Source organism: Macaca fascicularis, chromosome 4 (genome assembly GCF_037993035.2).
Source record: "Macaca fascicularis isolate 582-1 chromosome 4, T2T-MFA8v1.1".
In the NCBI taxonomy this organism is placed as follows: domain Eukaryota; kingdom Metazoa; phylum Chordata; class Mammalia; order Primates; family Cercopithecidae; genus Macaca; species Macaca fascicularis.
In genome coordinates this window covers 139920202-139939898 of record NC_088378.1, presented here as the reverse complement: position 1 = coordinate 139939898, position 19697 = coordinate 139920202, and the positions used below count along the sequence as shown (strand labels likewise).

At 54.2% G+C, this 19697-nt stretch overlaps 1 protein-coding gene across 2 annotated transcripts; it reads right to left on the bottom strand.

Annotated features, from left to right (window-relative positions):
• Positions 1-102: 102 nt before the first annotated feature.
• VARS1 (valyl-tRNA synthetase 1) lies at positions 103-19215 on the bottom strand. 2 transcript variants are annotated; one of them, XM_005553468.4, is made up of 30 exons: positions 19027-19215; positions 18312-18731; positions 16437-16571; positions 16208-16346; positions 15843-15967; positions 15666-15753; positions 15313-15413; positions 15052-15179; positions 8198-8362; positions 7872-7953; positions 7222-7341; positions 7027-7135; positions 6847-6941; positions 5721-5811; positions 5346-5470; positions 5155-5258; positions 4910-5068; positions 4716-4806; positions 4476-4581; positions 4320-4390; positions 4110-4235; positions 3648-3752; positions 3499-3567; positions 3334-3412; positions 3073-3200; positions 2612-2767; positions 2230-2436; positions 2047-2158; positions 1589-1914; positions 103-247 (listed from the first exon to the last, which is right to left on the bottom strand). In XM_005553468.4, exons 2-30 carry the CDS (start codon positions 18696-18698, stop codon positions 179-181), a joined length of 3798 nt encoding a protein of 1265 aa, XP_005553525.3. In that variant the 5' UTR covers positions 18699-18731; positions 19027-19215; the 3' UTR covers positions 103-178. The 2 variants fall into 2 exon arrangements, with proteins under 2 accessions (XP_005553525.3, XP_005553526.3); XM_005553469.3 differs by having other exon boundaries at positions 15666-15750.
• Between the last annotated feature and the right edge of the window lie 482 nt (positions 19216-19697).

Genomic DNA, 19697 nt, shown 5'->3' with positions numbered 1-19697 from the left:
CCCTCCAGAACCAGGGCCTCACTCTCACCCTGCAACCCCCAGGGATTCAGGCACCCAGCCCCTCTGCTCCCCTCTCTGCCCCCACCACAGATGACAAGAGGATTTTGTGGGAAAATATTTTATTGCTGCCATCCCCATGGTGAGCTGCTGGGGGTGAGCGGGGAAGCTAGGTGGTGGATCACAGCATCTTCTGGAATAGGGCGATGGCCTCATCCACCTTCCTGAGCTCTGCTTCCGTCTGTTGGAGCTGGAGTGGAACCAGGGGATGGGTGAGGACCCACGTCCAAGCGAAGAGACCCCCAGACACCCAGGACAACAAAGTTGGAAAGATGAGCGAGGACCATGGAAGGTCAGTAGCTCGGAGGAGGCGTGAACCTGGCTGGCGTGGCTCCCCACACATTTCCGCCAGCACCCCGACCCCCACCTCCACCAGCACCTCTTGGGTCTTGCCTTTTTCCACAGAGTGGTCAGTCCCCAAGAACAAAGGAACCTCAGAGCCTCCATGCTCCCCACACAGTGTCCCCACGTAAGCAGGAGAGCACAGGGTCCCAGGCCAATCACTTCATTTGTCAGATGACGATAATATTACCCCTCCCAGGGCTCTTGGGAGAACCAGGTGAGATGAACCAGGTCCACTCAAGGCTCTCTAGCTCTTGGCCTCCATGACTGATTTTCTCCATGTCTGTGCAGCTTACTATACTACTCCTCTCTGGCGGAACCCAGGAGGCAGGGGACAAACGAGACTGGCCTTCCAGGGTCAGCTCGGTAGGCTTGAAAGTAAGTGGTGGGAGGTCCAGGGCTCCCGACTACACGTGGACCCCAAGCCTAGCCTCAGGCATGCGGGTTTCCACATTTTAGGCAGCTGGGTGGGGTATGAAGGGTCTGATTGGGAGATAGGATGCCTGGTTCTAGGTCAGCCTCCATCTCCGACCTGTTGTGTGACCCTGGGCTGTGCCCAGCCCCCAGCTGCTCCCCATGTGTAAGGGAAGGGCATTCTATGGTCCCTGCTCCAAGCTCCTGGGCTCCATGCTTCCCAGTGGATTCCCCAGGTTTGGGTACAGAGTCCAGCTTCCAGACCAGGAAGTTTTGGTTTGGATTTTGGGTTTTGTTTTGGATGCTTTTTTTTTTTTTTTTTTTTTTTTGAGAGAGAGGGTCTTCTCTCTCTCTGTTGTCCAGGCTGGAGTGCAGTGGCATGATCTCGGCTCACTGCAGCCTTGACCTCCCAGGCTCAAGCAATCCGCCCACCTCAGCCCCCCGAGTAGCTGGGACCCCAGGTGTGTGCCACTGTGGCCAGCTGATTTTTCTATATTTGTTGTAGAGATGGGATTTCACCATGTTGGCTGCTCTCAAACCCCTGGGCTCAAGTGATCCACCCACCTCGGCCTCCCAAAGTTCTGGGATTACAGGTGTGAGGCACTGAACCAGGCTGTTTTGTTTTGTAAGGTTAGTGGGAATGGAGAAGGAACAAAGAAATCTGTAGCTGGTTACGATCAATTAATCGTCAACACCACTGTACTCGGACCAGCCCAGACCAGGGTTTTGACGGAGGAAGTGGATGGTGTGGGAAATGCCCACTCACGCCACACACCTTGGCTTCATCTGCCTCCTGGACTTCGAGGGGCACTTTGACAGGGTAGCCTGAGGCGGCACGGCGTTCCCGCAGACGCTGGGCCTGCCGCTGTGCCTCAACTCGCTTGGCTTGCAGCTTGCCCAGCTCCCGCGCAGGGTCCACCAGCCCCTGCAGCTGCAGGTGGATGGAGCAGCGATCAGAGGCCAGAGCCACAGCGCAACCCTGCGGGGCGGGAGCCCCCAGGGCCAGAACAGCCACCACACCTGCGCTGGACAGCGCCTGCACGTAGCCCGACACAGCCGATGCCAGGGCGCCCGTGGCCTCATCCGCCACTTCCAGGAAGCCTGCCAGAGAGGGAGAAAGGTGAGGCCTAGCTCCATGGAGACAGGAAACCAAGCAGTCACTGCTGGACACTGGGTCGCAGAGTGGGCTGAGGGGACAGTGGGATGGGGTGGACATGGGGGCGTGAGGCTCACAGTCAGGCCGGATCCGGGTGAGGTTGTAGTCCGCCCGCAGGGAGCGCACAGCTCGCGTGATGCTTAGCGCCAGCTCGAGGGCAGCTTCTGCCTCAGGGTCCTTCCAGGAGCACTGTGGGGTGGAGGAGGGGGTGAGGGGGGCTGCAGCGCAGGTCAGACTCCCCTCTCCAGGCCATGCCATACCTCTGAGGGCTCTGGGTAGGGGGTGACACAGAGGCTAGGGGGAGCTTGCGGCATCCTCCGGGGCAGCCTCTGGAACAGCTCCTCCGTCACGAAGGGCATGAAGGGCGAGAGCAGCCGCAGGCCAACGTCCAGGCAGGTGTACAGGGTCTGGCGGGCACACTCGGCTGCCACCTGGTCTACCCCATTCAGTACAGGTTTTAGGCACTCCTAGGGGACGAGAGGTACAGGGCTCACGGCTAGCCTTGAGCCCTCACTGTGCATGTGAGGACTGGGAAGGGGATGGGTTGGCTTAGGTCTCAAGGCCAACTCTGGCAAAACCGAGCCCAGGGCTCTGCTGCCCGCCCGCCCCCACCATCCCCTGCCCCGCTCTGCTCCTTCTCACCAAGTAGACATCACAGAGCTCATAGAGCCAGAAGCTGTACTGGGCAGTGGTGGCGGCCGGGAAGTCGTAGGCCTGGAAGCCTTGATTGCTGAGCCTCACAGCCTCTGTCAGGCGGCTGCGGATCCAGCGGTCCACCAGGCTTTCATGGCCTCCGGGCTTGGGGAGAGAGGGTGTATCAGCCCGCGGGCCAGGGGAGGGTGCCAGAACCCCATGGGGGCAGGAGTCATGGGCAAATCTTCATCCAGAGTCTGATGAGTCCAAAGCAACCACCTATGTGCCAGGATCTGGGAAGAAGTGACAGGCCCCAGCCCCCAGTGCCCTGGGCTTTCCCTTTAACTGTCCGTCTCTGTGTCTATCTGTCCCCCCGGCAACACGGAGGCCACTCTGGACAGGGGTGCAGCCTGTGTGGGCCCTGCTCAGTGATTCCTGTGCCCAGCCTTTGCTGCCCACCAGGCCCTTACCTGGGAGGTGGGTGAGGGCACAAAACCCTTCCCAAGGCCACGAAGGGCAAACTTGGTGGCATTCCAGAGCTTGTTGCAGAAGTGGCGGTAACCCAGTATCCGGTTCACATCCAGGTTGATGTCACGACCTGGGTCGGGGGTAAGACGTGAGTCCTCATCATCCTCTTCCCAGCCCATGCCCACCAGAGGCTCAGGGTGGAGAAGAGGGATGGGCCTCACAGAAGGAGAGAGTGGCTGGGAGGGCAGCTTTGGGGGCCATACCCTGGGACGTGTAGGCACATAATCCAAACCGGAGAGCATCGGTGCCACACTCGGGAATCCCCGCTGGGAAGTCAGCTTTCTACAGGGAAGAGGCAGAGGCACGAGTGTCCTCAGCCAGCCCCATCCACGCTGTGCCCCTGCTCAGCCCAGCCCAACCCTCCACACCTGCCCTTCTTTGGCCTTCTCCACCTCGCTGGGATCCAGGTTGCTGTTCAGTAGCTGGTCGTGGAGGCCCTGAGGGTGGAGTGGGAGCAGTCAGGTGGCTGTGGCCACAGCCCCACAGCCCTTCCTGGCTGGCCCAGCACCCAGCCCACCTGCAGGGAGACTCCATAGATGACGTCCAGGGGATCGATGACATTGCCTAGAGACTTGCTCATCTTCCGGCCGTGAGCATCTCGCACGATGGCATGGAGGTAGACCTGAAGAGCAGGTGGGCAGGCCCGTGAGACTCAGTCCTCTCCTTCCCCGGCCTCAGTGCCCCGACCAGGACTGTGTCTGGTCTACCCCACTGTGAACCTCATGTCCCACTGAGTGTCCCCAAGTGTTCGTTCAGTGCCTTTATGTGAATCAGAAGCACTCCCTCCTCTGGGAAGACGAAGCCCTGGGCACAGGAATCACTGAGCAGGGCCCAGGCTGGATTTCAACCCCCCACCAGCCCCTGGGTCAGGCTTGCCTACAGCTAACTCCATGCCCCAGCCACGCGGGGCCTGTGCTGCAGAACAGGACAGCAGGAGAGGAGGCTGGGGGTGATGGGAGGGTCTCGGCTGTCTCCGCACCTCTCTAAAGGGCAGCCTGCCCGTGAGCTTCAGGCCCAGCATGACCATCCGGGCCACCCAGAAGAAGAGGATGTCGTGACCAGTCTCCAGCAGTGTCCCAGGGTAGAACACACTCAGGTCTTCTGACTGAGGGCAGACCAGGGTGTGAAGGGGAGCCAACACCCACCCTCCAGTCCCCTGTCCCGCCAAGCCCTGGCCCCAGGAACACACCTGGTTGGGCCAGCCAAAAATGGATAAGGGGAAGAGGCCGGAGGAGAACCAGGTATCCAATACATCCTCATCTGAGAGAGGCCAAAAGTCAGAGGTCAGAGGGAGTGGAGCTCTGCCCCCAACAACTCCCTCCAAACCCTCAAAGCCCCTCCTTGCCTTGCTGGAGACTGATCTTGTCAGGGGACACTCCGAACTCCTTGGCTGCCTTCTCCCGGGCCTCCGCCTCGTTGCGTCCACTCACCCAGTACCGCCCGTCAGGGTCCTGCCGCAGGTGCAGTGATTACCCAAGGGGGTGTGTTTGCTTCTGGCTCATCCTGCCCCTCCCCCCACCAAGGACCCAATAAACACACTGCTCCCCGAGGGTGTCCCAGCAGCTAGCTCTGGCCGTCTGCTCACCTCCCCAGGGGGCACCGCTGGGTCACTGACAGTGACAAAGTAGGCTGGGATGCGATGGCCCCACCACAGCTGCCTGGAAATGCACCACTCCCTGCAAATGTTGGGGAGGGGAAATCAGGGAGGGCCTGGTGGAGCCTGGCCCAAGCCCTGCTCAGCCCTTGGCAAGCCCCTCCCACATTGAGGGCCCTACACACCGGATGTTGTCCATCCAGGCATGCCATGTGCGCTGATGGGCCTCAGGCAGGATGCGGAGGTCGCCCCGAGTCACAGCGGCGCTGGCAGCCTGGGCCATCTCCCCGCAGCGAACGTACCACTGCGGCCGCAGCAGAGGCTCTACCACGTCCTTCGACCGGCTGTGGGTACGCATAGGTGAGAAGGCCAGGCGGTAAAACCCTAAGGAGCCCTCCACCTTCCTCCCCTCTCAGGCCCCCACCCTCACTTGCAAAGTGGCACCACCATGGGGTTGTCCTCAACGCCACGGAACAGTCCCCGCTCCTTCAGCGCCACCAGCACCGCTTTCCTGGCCTCAAACCTAGGCAGGCCCTGGGTGGGAACGAGGCCTCATCATGGCGATGCCCAGCCACCCCTCCATCTCCCTGACCCGGGCACTCATGCTCCAGGCAGCCTCACCAGGAAAGGCGGAGGCACGTTGATGAGGGCCCCCCGGGAGTCCATGATGCTGATGGCCTCCAGCCCGTGCCGCTGCCCAACTTCATAGTCGTTTTGGTCATGTGCGGGGGTGATCTTCACAGCACCTGGGTGTACATGGGGATGCCTGGGTCATGAGGGACTCCATGGAGTTCCTTCCTACACTCACCTCTTTTGCAGAAGGATGTAGCTCCAAGACCACTCCTGGCCCCCACTTGTCTAATGCAGTCCCTTGAGAACCACCCCAAGCTCTGCCTATTTGGCTGAAGCTTATTTTCTTTTTCTCTGAGAGAAGATGGACAGCTAGGGTGCAGCTCCAGTCTTTTCCTGTCCCCATAGGACCAGCCCCTTGCCTACCTGTGCCAAAATCCATGTCCACAAATTCATCGAAGACAATGGGAAGGCTCCGAGACAGGAATGGGTGGATCACGTTCTTCCCCTTCAGGTGCTGGGGGTGGAAAAAGATACCAAAAAAGCATGAAGTGGGGCCAGACGCCGTGATTCCCACCTGTAATCCCAGAATTTTGGGACGCTGAGGCAGGCAGATCACTTGAGGCCGGGAGTTGGAGACCAGCCTGGCCAACATGGTGAAACCTTGTCTCTACTAAAAATACAAAAAAAAACCAAAAAAAAATTAGCCAGGTGTGGTGACGCATGCCTGTAATCTCAGCTACTCAAGAGGCTGAGGCATGAGTACTGCTTGAAACCCGGGAGGTGGAGGTTGCAATAAGCCAAGATGGCACCACTGCACTCTAGCCTAAGCGAGAGAGACCCTCTCTCAAAAAAAAAAAAAAAAAAAAAATGCATGCAGGGGCCTGGTGCCATGGCTCACATCTGTAATCCCCACACTTTGGGAGGCTGGGGCAGGAGGCTTCCTTGAGGCCAGGAGTTCAAGATCAGCCTGGTTAACAGAGCGAGACCTTGTCTCTATTTAACTTTTGTTTTTTTTGAGACAGAGTCTCGCTGTGTCGCCAAGGCTGAAGTGCAGCGGAGTGATCTCAGCTCACTGCAACCTCCGCATCCCATGTTCAAGCGATTCTCCTGCCTTAGCCTCCTGAGTAGCTGGGATTACAGGCACCCGCCACCACAACCGGCTAATATTTTGTATTTTTAATAGAGATGGGGTTTCACTACGTTGGCCAGGCTGGTCTCGAACTCCTGACCTTATGATTCGCCTGCCTCAGCCTCCCAAAGCGCTGGGATTACAGGCAGGAGCCACCACGCCCGGTTATTTAACTTTTTAAAAACTTTTTAAAGGGCTGGGCCCAAGTCCTTCCTTTCCAGGGCCCTGACTATCCCAACACTTGAACTCCCCAAACAGCCCCCAGTAGCTATACCGTCAGAGCTGGGAAAGACGCTGAAGACCAGTTTCTAACCCAGTTTCCTCTCCTCAGCCAGGGTCCTAAGTCCAACCCCTCCACCCCATAAGGACGGGAGCCCTTTTTGACCAGGATTCCTTCCCTAACTGTGGACAGTCCCCCACCTGGTATCTGGTATCTTTGGGGTGCACAGCTACAGCCACATCTCCCAGCATTGTCTCGATCCGAGTTGTTGCCACCACCACCTCCTCGTCGCTGTCTGGGGTGACAGAAGGCCTTGTGGTCTTGGCCCTGGCCCCTTCCTACCACTCCCAGCCCAGGATCCTGGTGCCCCTGGCTCCTACCTGAGCCTTGGACCTTATAGGCAAAGGACACGAGGACCCCGAACTCCACCTTCTCCTTGTAGCCAGGCACGGAGAGCAGGGTGCGACCTGTCAGCTCCTTCTTATCCACCTGTAAAATGGGTATTTAGAGGCGTGGCCCAGGGGCCAGGGCCAGGGTAGACTGGAGATGGAGACAGGCCAGGTTAGGGGGCGCACCTCAATGTCAGAGATGGCGGAGTTGAGGGTGCAGGACCAGTTAACAAGGCGGGTACTGCGATAGATGACACCTTCCTCGTGAAGCCGGACAAAGGCCTCTGTCACAGCTGCTGAGAGTTTCTGGGGTGGAGCAGGGAGAAGTCAGAGAGATGGGCCTTGTGCTGGAGGCCCAGGCAGACACCCAGGGCTCCAGTGAGGCCTGGCCCATACAGAGTCCCACTGGCCAGTACAAAGACCCCTCTGAGGGGAGTACTTTCCTTCTTTCCTTGAGGGGGAGAGGGGACTAAGGGAACACAAGAGCAGCCAACAAGTCTTGTGATGCTGCAGATGGCAACGAAGACACTTAGCTGGGGACAAGTACTGGTGCAGAGGACCCTGGGAGTTCAGGCTCCATGGGAGACGGGGTCCTGATCATGTGCCATCTGGAGGAATCTGGAGCTCCCAGAGCCAAGACAGGGAACACGAAGGGCCACGATATGGAAAGGGCCGTGGCGAGGGGTGGGAAGTGGCATTTGCAGCCGAGCCCTCCATAGTGTTTCACGTGGGCCAGCTCCTGAGAGAGGGCCGCAGCACCTGTGCTCTCTCCTGTGGGGGTCCCACCCTGGGGAGACTCCTACTCCTGCCCCAGCTTTGAGACCCCTCCCACGCACAGGGTCCATGGTGAAACAGGCTCGATCCCAGTCCAAGGAGCTGCCGAGCTTCTTCAACTGGTGGTAAATCCGGTCACCTTTCCTGGAAGTAGACAGACAGGCTGAGGTCAGCACTCATGCCTGGGCTGGAGGGAGACATCAGGTGGCTGACTGGGCAGTGTGGAGATCACCCATCCCCCTGAAATTTACCTGGTCCCTAGAGCCAACTGACTCTGCCTCTGTGAGAGGGTCTGACCCTGTGGCCAGGGGTTACAGGTGACAGAGGTCCTCTGGATAGGGAATAGGGAGGCAGGGCTGTAATGCCCACAGCGATGCTGCATACTCACTCCTCCTTCCACTTCCAGACCTCCTGTAGAAAGGCCTCGCGGCCCAGCTGGTGCCGGCTCAGCCCCTGCTCACGCCATAGCTTCTTCTCCACCACCACCTGGGTGGCAATACCTGCATGGTCACAGCCAGGGTTCCACAGGGTGGTCTCCCCACGCATACGGTGCCTGTTGGGGGGCATAGAGGACCAGAGGGTGAGTCAGGCCAGTGGGGCCTGGCACCAAAGAAAGGAGAGGCTCCAGGCAAGGAGTCAATGGACTCTAAATAAAGAAGCAGGGAGGCGGGGCGCAGTGGCTCATGCCTGTAATCCCAGAACTTTGGGAGGCTGAGGTGGGCGGATCACCTAAGGTGGGGAGTTCGAGATCAGCCTGGCCAACATGGTAAAACCCTTCTCTACTAAAAATACAAAATTAGCTGGGCATGGTGGCACGCGCCTGTAATCCCAGCACTTTGGGAGGCCGAGGTGGGTGGATCACCTGAGGTGGGGAGTTCAAGATAAGCCCCGGCCAACATGGTAAAACCCTGTCTCTGTTAAAAATACAAAGTTAGCTGGGCGTGGTGGCATATGCCTGTAACCTCAGCTACTTGGGAGGCTGAGGCAGGAGAATTGCTTGAACCCGGGAAGCAGAGGTTGCAGCAAGCCAGGATCATGCCATTGCACTCCAGCCTGGGTGACAGAGTGAGACTCCGTCTCCAAAAAACAAACAAAAAAAGAAAGAAGCAGGGATAGAGCTGGAACCCTTGTGATTCTAAAGCTAGTCAAGGAGAAAAGATTTGCGGGAAGAGCCAAGGCAATATGGAAAAAGAACAAAGACAGGCCTGCGTGGTGGCTCACACCTGTAACCCCAGGACTTTGGGAGGCCAAGGCGAGTGGATCACTTGAGGACAGGAGTTCAAGACCAGCCTGACCAACATGGCGAAACCCTGTCTCTACCAAAAATACAAAAATTAGCCAGGCATGGTGGTGCATGCCTGTAATCCCAGCTACTTGGGAGGCTGAAGCACAAGAATCGCTTGAACCCGGGAGGTGGAGGTTGCAGTGAGCTGAGATTGGGCCACTGCACTCCAGCCTGGATGACAGAGTGAGACTCTGTCTCAAAAAAAAAAAAAAAAAAAAAAAGAACAAAGAGGAGGCTCCTGCCATGTAACAGGATAGCAAAAGTTCTAATTGTTAAAATAAATTACTAAATAGAAACAAAATAGTGCCTGGAAACAGATACAAGCAAATTTAGTATTTGTGAAAGGTGGCACTTCCTATCAGTAAAGTAAGGATAAACTATTCAAAATATTTGTTTGGAACAACTAGCTAATTATTTGGAAAAAATCTTCCCCTTATCAATAGTCACAAAAAGAAACTTTAGATAGATTAAAGAATTCAAGCCAGGCACAGTGGCTCAAACCTATAACCCCAACACTTTGGGAGGCCAATGTGGGAGGATTGCTTGAGCCCAGGAGTTGCAGACTAGCCTGGGCAACATAGTGAGACCTAGTCTCTGCAAAAAAAAAAAAAAAAAAAAAAAAAGCCAGGCATGGTGGCGTGCACCTTTGTTCCCAGCTGAGAGCCTCTGTCTCAAAAATAAAGAAATAAATAAATAAGCCGGGCGCGGTGGCTCATGCCTGTAATCCCAGCACTTTGGGAGGCCGAGGCGGGCGGATCACGAGGTGAGGAGATCAAGATCACAGTGAAACCCCGTCTCTACTAAAAATACAAAAAATTAGCCGGGCGCGGTGGTGGGCGCCTGTAGTCCCAGCTACTCGGGAGGCTGAGCCAGGAGAATGGCGTGAACCCGGGAGGTGGAGCTTGCAGTGAGCCGAGATTGCGCCACTGCACTCCAGCCTGGGCGACAGAACTAGACTCTGTCTCAAAAAAAAAAAAAAAAAAATAAATAAATAAATAAAAATAAAAAGTTGATATAACTCTATTCCATTAAAGTAATGGGAATATCTCACATTTTATTTAAACCATGTTCACTGGAAAAAAATGTGGCTACCTTAAGAGTTTTATAAGAAAAAAACGTTTTATAAGAAGTATGTGGCAAGGCCGGGCGCGGTGGCTCAAGCCTGTAATCCCAGCACTTTGGGAGGCCGAGGCGGGCGGATCACAAGGTCAGGAGATCGAGACCACAGTGAAACCCCGTCTCTACTAAAAATACAAAAAATTAGCCGGGCGCGGTGGCGGGCGCCTGTAGTCCCAGCTACTCAGGAGGCTGAGGCAGGAGAATGGCATGAACCCAGGAGGCGGAGCTTGCAGTGAGCCGAGATCGCGCCACTGCACTCCAGCCTGGGCAACAGCGTGAGACTCCGTCTCAAAAAAAAAAAAAAAAAAAAAAGAAGTATGTGGCCAGGCGCGGTGGCTCACGCCTGTAATCCCAGCACTTTGGGAGGCCGAGACAGGCGGATCACTTCAAGTTAGGAGGTCGAGACCAGTTTGGCCAACATGGCAAAACTCTCTCTAATAAAAATGCAAAAAAATTAGCTGGGCGTGGTGGTGCACGCCTGTAGTGCCAGCTACTCAGGAGACTGAGACACGAGAATTGCTTGAACCCGAGTGGTGGAGGTTGCAGTGAGACAACATCGCGTCACTGCACTCCAGTCTGGGTGACAGAATGAGACTCTGTCTCATTTAAAAAACAAAAAAGTATTCATTCTGTTCTCATGTAAACAAACTTGGGGGCCAGGTATGGTGGTTCATGCCTGTAGTCCCAGCACTTTGGGAGACTGAGGGAGGAGGATAACTTGAGCCCAGAAGTTCAAGACTAGCTGGGGCAACATAGCGAGACCCTCTCTTGGTTTTGTTAAAAAATTGAAAAACAGGGCTGGGCGTGGTGGCTCATGCCTATAATCCCAGCACTTTGGGAGGCTGAGGCGGGTGGATCACGAGATCAGGAGATCGAGACCATCCTGGCTAACACGGTGAAACCCTGTCTCTACTAAAAATAAAAAAAAAAATTAGCCAGGTGTGGTGGCGGGCGCCTGTAGTCCCAGTTACTCAGGAGGCTGAGGCAGGAGAATGGTGTGAACCCGGGAGGCGGAGCTTGCAGTGAGCCAAGATCGCGCCACTGCACTCCAGCCTGGGTGACAGAGCGAGACTCCATTTCCAAAAAAAAAAAAAAATTGAAAAATTGAAAAACGAAACAAAAACGCAAACACAAACACAAACAACTTGGCCATTGTATGTTATGTGTATTTAACAGAACTGTTGGCTGGGCGAGGTGGCTCATGCCTATCATCCCAGCACTTTGGGAGGCCGAAGCAGGCGGATCACAAGGTCAGGAGTTCGAGACCAGCCTGACCAACATGGTGAAACTCTGTCTCTACTAAAAATAGAAAAATTGCCGGGTGTGGTGGCCGGTGCCTATAATCCCAGCTACTCAGAAGGCTGAGGCAGGAGAATCGCTCGAACCCAGGAGGCATAGGTTGCAGTAAGCATGCACCACTGCACTCCAGCCTGGGCAACAGAGCAAGACTGACTCAAAAAAAAAAAAAAAAAAAACCAGGCCAGGCACCGTGGCTCACGCGTGTAATCCCAGCACTTTGTGAGGCCGAGGTGGGCAGATCACGAGGTCAGGAGATTGAGACCATCCTGGCTAACACGGTGAAACCCTGTCTCTACTAAAAAAAAAAAATACAAAAAATTAGCCGGGCATGGTGGCCGGCACTTGTAGTCCCAACTACTCTGGAGGCTGAGGCAGGAGAATGGCATGAACCCGGGAGGCGGAGCTTGCAGTGAGCCAAGATTGCGCCACTGCACTCCAGCCTGGGTGACTGCCTCAAAAAAATAATAATAATAAAAATAAAAAAATAAAACAAATAACTGTTTTCCCAGCTCTCAGTTACTTGCAAAATGCATAAACATTACATCCCCAGTGCTCAGCGCAGGAGGGGCACATAGTTGGGCCCAGTAAATATCTTTTGACCACATTAATTTAGTACCTAAGACACCTGAAAAAATTCTCAAAATTTAAATATAATAAACCCTGGTTTCCAAAAATGGTAAAGTCATTTTAAAACACTTTTTAAAAAGATTTGTCACCTATAATATTACTTTGTATTTATTACTAATTAAAATATTAGCAGTGAAAACAAATAGTAACAGAAAACAGGAGAAACATTTACAGTAACAGGAAAACTACCACACAATAATAAAACACAAACATTTACAATATATAACAAAAAAATCAATACCCAGAACAGGTAAAGAATTCTCAAAAAAAATTAAAAAGAAAAACAACAAAGAATCAATAGAAAAGCAAGCAAAAGATAGATACAGACAATTCACATACGGGTAAACCTGACTGGCCAAGAAATATGGAAATAGGTACAATTTCAATAGTAATCAGAAAAGTACAAAGTAAAGTAACAGAGGTATCATTTTTTTGTCCATCAGATTGGCAAAACTAATTAGGCAACCCTAATGCTCAGGCTTGGAAAGGGTGGGGAAATGAATCCTCTCACAGCAATTCCTGGAGGTATCAATCAGCAAAGCCATTCTGCAGGGCAACCTGGCAGCTTCTGTGCGTACTTAATATAGGTGTGCCCTGCCGACCTAGCAGTTTCACTTCTTGATAGCTACACCAGTGAAACCCTTCCACACATGCTTGAGCAAGCATGTACAGCAGGGGTATCCAATCTTTTGGCTTCCCTGGGCCACACGGAAGAACTGTCTTGGGCCACACATAAAATACACTAACACTGGCCGGGCGCGGTGGTTCACGCCTGTAATCCCAGAACTTTGGGAGGCCGAGGCGGGTAGATCACGAGGTCAGGAGATCGAGACCATCCTGGCTAACATGGGGAAACCCTGTCTCTAGCAAAAATAAAAATGAAAAAATTAGCTGAGTGTGGTGGCGGGCGCCTGTAGTCCCAGCTACTCAGGAGGATGAGGCAGGAGAATGGCGTTAACCTGGGAGGCGGAGCTTGGAGCTTGCAGTGAGCCCAGATTGTGCCACTGCACTCCAGCCTGGGCGACAGAGCGACACTCATCTCAAAAAAAATAAAAAATAAAAATAAATAAATAAAAATACACTAACACTAACGATAGCTGATGAGCTTAAAACACACACACACACACACACACACACACACAATCTTAAATGCTTAAAGAAAGTTTACAAATTTGTGTTAAGCTGCATTCAAAGCCTTCCCGGGCCACAAGTGGCCCACAGGCTGCAGGCTGGACAAGCTTGATATACAGGGATGTGCATTAGAGTAAGGTTTTCAACAACAACAACAACAACAAACCAGAAAGAACCATTAATTAAAAAGTGACTCCAGGCTGGGAGCAGTAGCTCACTCACGCCTGTAATCCCAGCACTTTGGGAGGTTGAGGCAGGCAGATCACCTGAGGTCAGGAGTTCGAGACCAGCCTGGTCAACATGGTGAAACCCCATCTCTACTAAAAATACAAAAATTAGCCGGGTGTGGTGGCAGGTGCCTGTAATGCCAGCTACTTGGGAGGCTGAGGCAAGAGAATCGCTTGAACCTAGGAGGTGGAGGTTGAAGTGAGCAGAGATTGCGCCACTGCACTCCAGCCTGAGCAAAAAGAGCGAAACTCTGTCTCAAAAAAAAAAAAAAAAAGAGTGACTTCACTATGGTATAGCCACACTATGGGATATTATGGAACAATGAAAAAGAAGGAAGTCAGTATGTGTGGTATGTGTGTAAGGACAAGGAAAGATCTCCAAGAGAAAGTGTTAAGTGTAAGAAGAAAGCTAGCGCATAACATGTGTAATGTGAACCCTTTATGTTAAAATATAGAAAAGACTCACCCAAAAGGAGAACTATAAATTTCTATGGGTACATGTATATGTAAGTAAATAGGAAAGATCTGGAAAGATACACATCAAAGTGATAACAATGGCTAAATCTTGGGAGGAAGTAGGTGTGGGGGGGTGGTCAAGGGGATTTGAAAATTTAAATTTCTTATAAGAATATATTCATAGGCCGGGCATGGTGGCTCAAGCCTGTAACCCCAGCACTTTGGGAGGCCGAGACGGGCGGATCACGAGGTCAGGAGATCGAGACCATCCTGGCCTACACGGTGAAACCCCGTCTCTACTAAAAAATACAAAAAACTAGCCGGGCGAGGTGGCGGGCGCCTGTAGTCCCAGCTCCTCAGGAGGCTGAGGCAGGAGAATGGTGTAAACCCGGGAGGGGGAGCTTGCAGTGAGCTGAGATCCGGTCACTGCACTCCAACCTGGGCGACAGAGCGAGACTCTGTCTCAAAAAAAAAAAAAAAAGAATATATTCATATATTTTGGTCAGTTGCGGTGGCAGATTCCTGTAATCCCAGCTACTTGGGAGGCTGAGGCAGGAGAATCACTTGAACCCAGGAGGCGGAGGTTGCCATGAGCCAAGATGGTGTCACTGCACTCCAGCCTGGGCAACAGAACAAGACTCTGTCTCCAAAAAAAAAAAAATATATATATATATTTTTTTAATTAAATTCAAAATAATGTTATTGTTACTAGAAAAAGAAGGGATAGGCTGGGTGTGGTGCCTCACACCTATAATTCCAGCACCCTGGGAGGCTGAGGCAGGAGAATCACTTGACCTGGAGACCAGACTGAGCAACAAAGTGAAAACCCATCTTCACAAAAATTTAAATTAACTTAAATTAAAATTAAATAAAGAAAGAAGGGAGAGAAGAGAGTCTGCAAGTGGCAGTGTTGCATGGGAGTACTGGACTAGGAGAGGAAGCTACATGATCAGATGGGAATGAGAGAGAGAAGTGTAGCGCCTCTGGGGGCAGAGGTAAGCACCAACCCAGAAGGAGAGAGGCTGGGGGGCTGTCAGCCAAGAGGAGAGAGCCAGATGAGGCAGAGGGAACCAGAGGGAGGTGCGGATAGGAGCTCACCATCGAGTCAGGGAGTCCTGGATGGCGTTGGTGAGCGCATGGCCCAGGTGCAGGGAGCCTGTCACGTTGGGGGGTGGGATGCACATCATGAAGACACCTCGGGGATTTGCTGCTGACACATTAGGACGCTGATGGTGGAGAAGGATGGCACATGTTTAAGGCCTCAGGTCACCTCTCCCAGCCCCTCCCAGGCAACACGTCCTTCAGTCCTGCCCTTCCCCACCCCACCCACTCTGGGCCTGGGCAGCAGTGCCCACTCACCCCATACTCTGGCTTGAAGAAGCCCTGCTGCTCCCACCAAGGGTACCAGGCAGCCTCCACATACCGAGGGCTGTAGGAGTCGGGCATGGGGCCACTGACATCTGGGGGAGAGGAAGGGAGGGCTCAGTGCGTGGCTGAGAGCACCAGGAAGGAGACGGGCTAGCAGAGAGGGATCAGGATCTCCCTCTCTGAATGTCGCTTACATCGTAGGACAAGCATTTGAGGGGCCTAGGGGCAGGGGAGGGGGTCTGCAAATCCTCACCAAACAAAGTGGTGAGAGCAAGAACAGAGCAAGATAGGGTGAAAACTTGGAAGGGGCTGCTGAGAGGTGAGCCCCTTCCCACTCCTAGTACCTTTCTTTTCCCCGGGTGGGGTTGGGAGGTCATAGGTAATGACCCCAGGATCCCGTTTCTCCCTCTTCTCTGGTTTTGGTTTCTTCTGCTTGGGAGGGAGAAGACATAGGCCCAGGCATCAGCCACCCCATCACTGCACACAGCAACTTTCCTTCCAGCTCCACCCTCGCCTCTCACCTCCCCTGCAGGTGGCTGCTGCTGTTGGATCTTCTGCTTCTGTTGGAATTTCTCTAGCTTCTCCCGTTTCTTTGCCTCTTTCTTGAGCTGAGCAGCTGTCTTTGGGAGGGCAGGAGTCTCGGGGCCTAGAGAGAAGCACAGAAATTCAGACTCAGCCAGCTGGGGACCCTCTTGGATGGCACTACTAGGTTTCAGATGGGCTATTTCAGATGCCCGAGGTCTCGCCCATGCTGGCCTCCCCCCTCCCCCTCCTCTCCCGCAGGACCCTGCCCCAGTGATTCTGCCATTTCTATGAAAAAAAGAAAGTGAGTTGCATGGAAGGCCCCATGGAAGCCCCTATCCTCCAACTCCTCACCCTGCCTCACCTGGCTGATGAGAGAGAGGCCTGGCCCCTGAGTATAGAACTACTTCTCCCAGCACCGCTCGGAATTCTGGCTGCCGGACACACGTGACAAACCAGCGAGTCACATTATTCCAGATCCGGCGGGCAGGTGGGTCTAGGACCTGGAACACGAAATAAATGACTATTCTCAGTCACCCTATAGTGAGGTTTGAGGGAAGCAGTCTTGTTCTTCCCCAGGCCTGGTGACTCACGTATCGGAAAGGCAGCAGCAAGGCTGTGACAGCCGCCAGGTCAGCCAGAGTAGGGGCCTCCCCGGCCAAGTAGGTGTGCAGCCGAAGCCACTCCTCCAAGGGGCTCAAGGCCCTGCCCAGGGCCCCCAGCACAGCCTGGCAGGAAGGGGAAGAGGTGTGAGACAAGGTTTGGCCCGCCTCCATCTCCCACCACAACCCTCCTTTTGGCCTCCCTCCACCCCACTCCAACAAATCACCACCTCTGAGTCCCATTTCTTCACTCAAGTAGTCATAATAAAAATACTTCTGACTCATCCAGCAAATGAAACTCAATACTTATGTGTTAGATGCAATATGTTAAGCATAGAAGTAAAGATTATATGAGGCAACTCAATAACTGCCAGGTTCAGGACATCAATAAATATTTAAGTACTTCTCCAGGGAATGAGAGGACAACACGAACAGATAGACAGAGTCCTGACCTGGTAGAGTTAACATTCTTGTAGGGGAACAACAAATGAGCGAATATAAAAGGCAGTGCTCGGGCCGGGCCTGGTGGCTCACGCCTGTAATCCCAGCACTTTGGGAGGCTGAGGCGGGGGGATCATGAGGTCAGGAGATCGAGACCATCCTGGCTAACAGGGAGAAACCTTGCTTCTACTAAAAATGCAAAAAAATCGGCCGGGCATGGTGGCAGGCACCTGTAGTCCCAGCTACTAGGGAGGCTGAGGCAGGAGAATGGCGTGAACCCGGGAGATGGAGCTTGCATTGAGCTGAGATCATGCCACTGTACTCCAGCCTGGGCAACAGAGCGAGACTCCGTCTCAACAACAACAACAAAAAAAACAAAAAAAACCCATGCCATATTTTTCTTAACTCCTATGAAGAAAAATAAAGCAGAATGAGGGGAACAGGGGCCGGGCGCCGTGGCTCACGCCTGTAATCTCAGCATTTTGGGAGGCCGAGGCGAGCAGACAATCTGAGGTTAGGAGTTCAAGACCCTGGTCAACATGACAAAACCCCATCTCCACTAAAAACACAAAAAATTAGCCAGGCGAGGTGGCAAGCGCCTGTAATCCCAGCTACTCAGAACGCTGAGGCAGGAGAATCACTTGAGCAGTGAGCTGAGATCGCACCATGGCATTCCAGCCTGGGCAACAGAAGGAGACTCAGTCTAAAAAAAAAAAAAAAGAAAAGAAAAGAAAAAAAAGAGGGGAACAGGGAATTCCAGGAGAGAGGAACTCTATTTTATTTGTTTGTTTGGACAGACATTCTGAATGTAAGGACTCTATAGGGTGATCACAACATGAGGGAGCAAGTCAGGGTCTGTCGCATTCATTCATCCATTCAATAAATACTAATTTCCTATCATGTGCTCAACACCATGCAAGGAGGTGGAGTTGAAAGTACACCAAGGCTCAGGTCTCCTTTGGAAGGACTGATAGTTACAATCTGGCAGGGTTATCTCTCCTCTCACTTCCCTTCCTCATTTCATTTCTCTTTTATCTCCTCCCAGCAATTGTCATCTCTCCCTCACCCAGTCTTTTCCTGCAATTCAAATAATTTCTATCCTCATCAATTTCAGACTCATCAAACTTTTACTAAGAGACTTTAAAAGTGCCCGGCACTAAACTATGTGCTCTGCGCACATCTTTTAATCCTATTAACTTAGTGAGGCAAGCATTACATCAACTTGCCTGTGTGTTCATAGACATAGGACGACCAAGACACAGCGGGTTTATGAAGCGTGCCCAGGGTTACCATACCGGTTGGCAATCTGGGATTTGATCACTCTTTTCCCACATCTGATGTGCTACCTTCTTGTCTCACTGTCCATTCCAGTCCTCGCTTCCCTCCTCTGAATTTCTCCCCTCCCCCTCTGTACAACCCCCTCACCTGGGGGTCCTGGGCCGAGCTTCGGAGGCCCAGGGCCGGCAGCGTTGCTCCACAGGCAGCTGGTATTAACTCCGTGTCGGCGTAACTGACCCACTGTTGGACGAGGACAGCAGCCCGGCTGCCCCCTGGGCCTCCCAGGCCTGCAGGCCACAGCAACTGGGACACAGCCGTGGCCCCCCACACCCAGAGTCCACCGGGCCCCTGCTCCAGGGCCGGCAGGCGGGGTGGGGGAAAGGGAGTCCTGCTAGTCGGGGGCGGCTGGAGACAGATGCGGGGGTGGGCTCCTCCCCATCCGGGACCCTCCCCAGCCTCCCCATAGCGAGCGGCTATGAGGGCTCGGAGGCTGGGGAAGGCATCTGGGTGAGGGGAGACGTAGAGGATGGACATAGTTATGAGAGGGTCCGAACGAAGTAGAAAAACCTAAGAAGAAAGAGAGACAGGGGATGACTGAGGGATCCAGGTGGGTCCTATATTTGAGTAGAGAGGGGACCCTCACAGGAGCTCCTCCGCCGCAGACACCCGAGTCCCCCAGGACTGAGGGTCTGACCAGGCAGGCTGTCAGGAGCCAAAGACCTGGCTCTCAGAGGAGCAGTGACAGTAGGGAGCTCCTGGGGAAGAGGGACTATCCATGATCGCGAGGCTTCGGGGAGTGTGGAAGACTCTCAGGAGCCGGTCGGCGTCTGGTTGGACGCGGGTTCGAGCCGCGTGTACGTACTGGAGGGAGATGGTAAGACTGGACCGGGAATCCACCTCACAGCCAGGCGCCGGCCGCGGCTGGACCGGCCGGGCGGCCGGGGCGGAGGAGTCGAGCGGGCAGAGATGGTGGGCGGCTCTCCAGGTGACCCTAGTTCCCTGAGATCGCCGCCCCGGCAGCCGGCGCCCACGTGTTCCCCCCCTTTGTGACAGGGAGAGTTTCCGGGCCTGCGGGTCCTGGCGGGGGCGGCCTGGCCCCGCCTGCGTGTACGCACACCACCGTGTCCGACACTGCCCCGGGGGCCGCGCCGCCCGCCGCCAGCCGCCAGCCGCTCTCACGAGGAACAGCGCAGGGCGCGGGGCGCTGGGCGCGGACGCAGGACGAGAGGACGCCCCCGGGCACCGCGCTCCCGTCAGGCGCCGCCACGGGCACCTTGCGCGGGTCCTCGGGCCGGGTGGCGAGGGCGGCGCCCAGCGGGCAGCTAGGGAACTGGCCCAAGAGGGTCAGCTGGCCCTGCAGGTGGAGAGCGTTCCCCACCCGGTATCGGGGAAGAGCCCAGGAGGGAGCAGCCTGATGAGGACCGAAGGGGAGGTCCATTTGCCGAGGCCCTGGCGTCCAGCTTCCTCTTTGAGCCTCATCTCCTCATGTATGAGAAAAGGGTGACGGCCGGGCGCGGTGGCTCACGCCTATAA

Bases quoted from the DNA above. Each gene is read 5' to 3' on its own strand.
- VARS1 (XM_005553468.4), bottom strand. From the start codon at position 18,698: ATGTCCATCCTCTACGTCTCCCCTCACCCAGATGCCTTCCCCAGCCTC. The intron at 7,136-7,221 runs GTGCGCCCCCTA...CCCATTTTACAG, and splicing joins CCGCCATCTCTGACATTGAG to GTGGATAAGAAGGAGCTGAC. The intron at 2,437-2,611 runs GTGAGAAGGAGC...CTCGTCCCCTAG, and splicing joins AGCTCTGTGATGTCTACTTG to GAGTGCCTAAAACCTGTACT.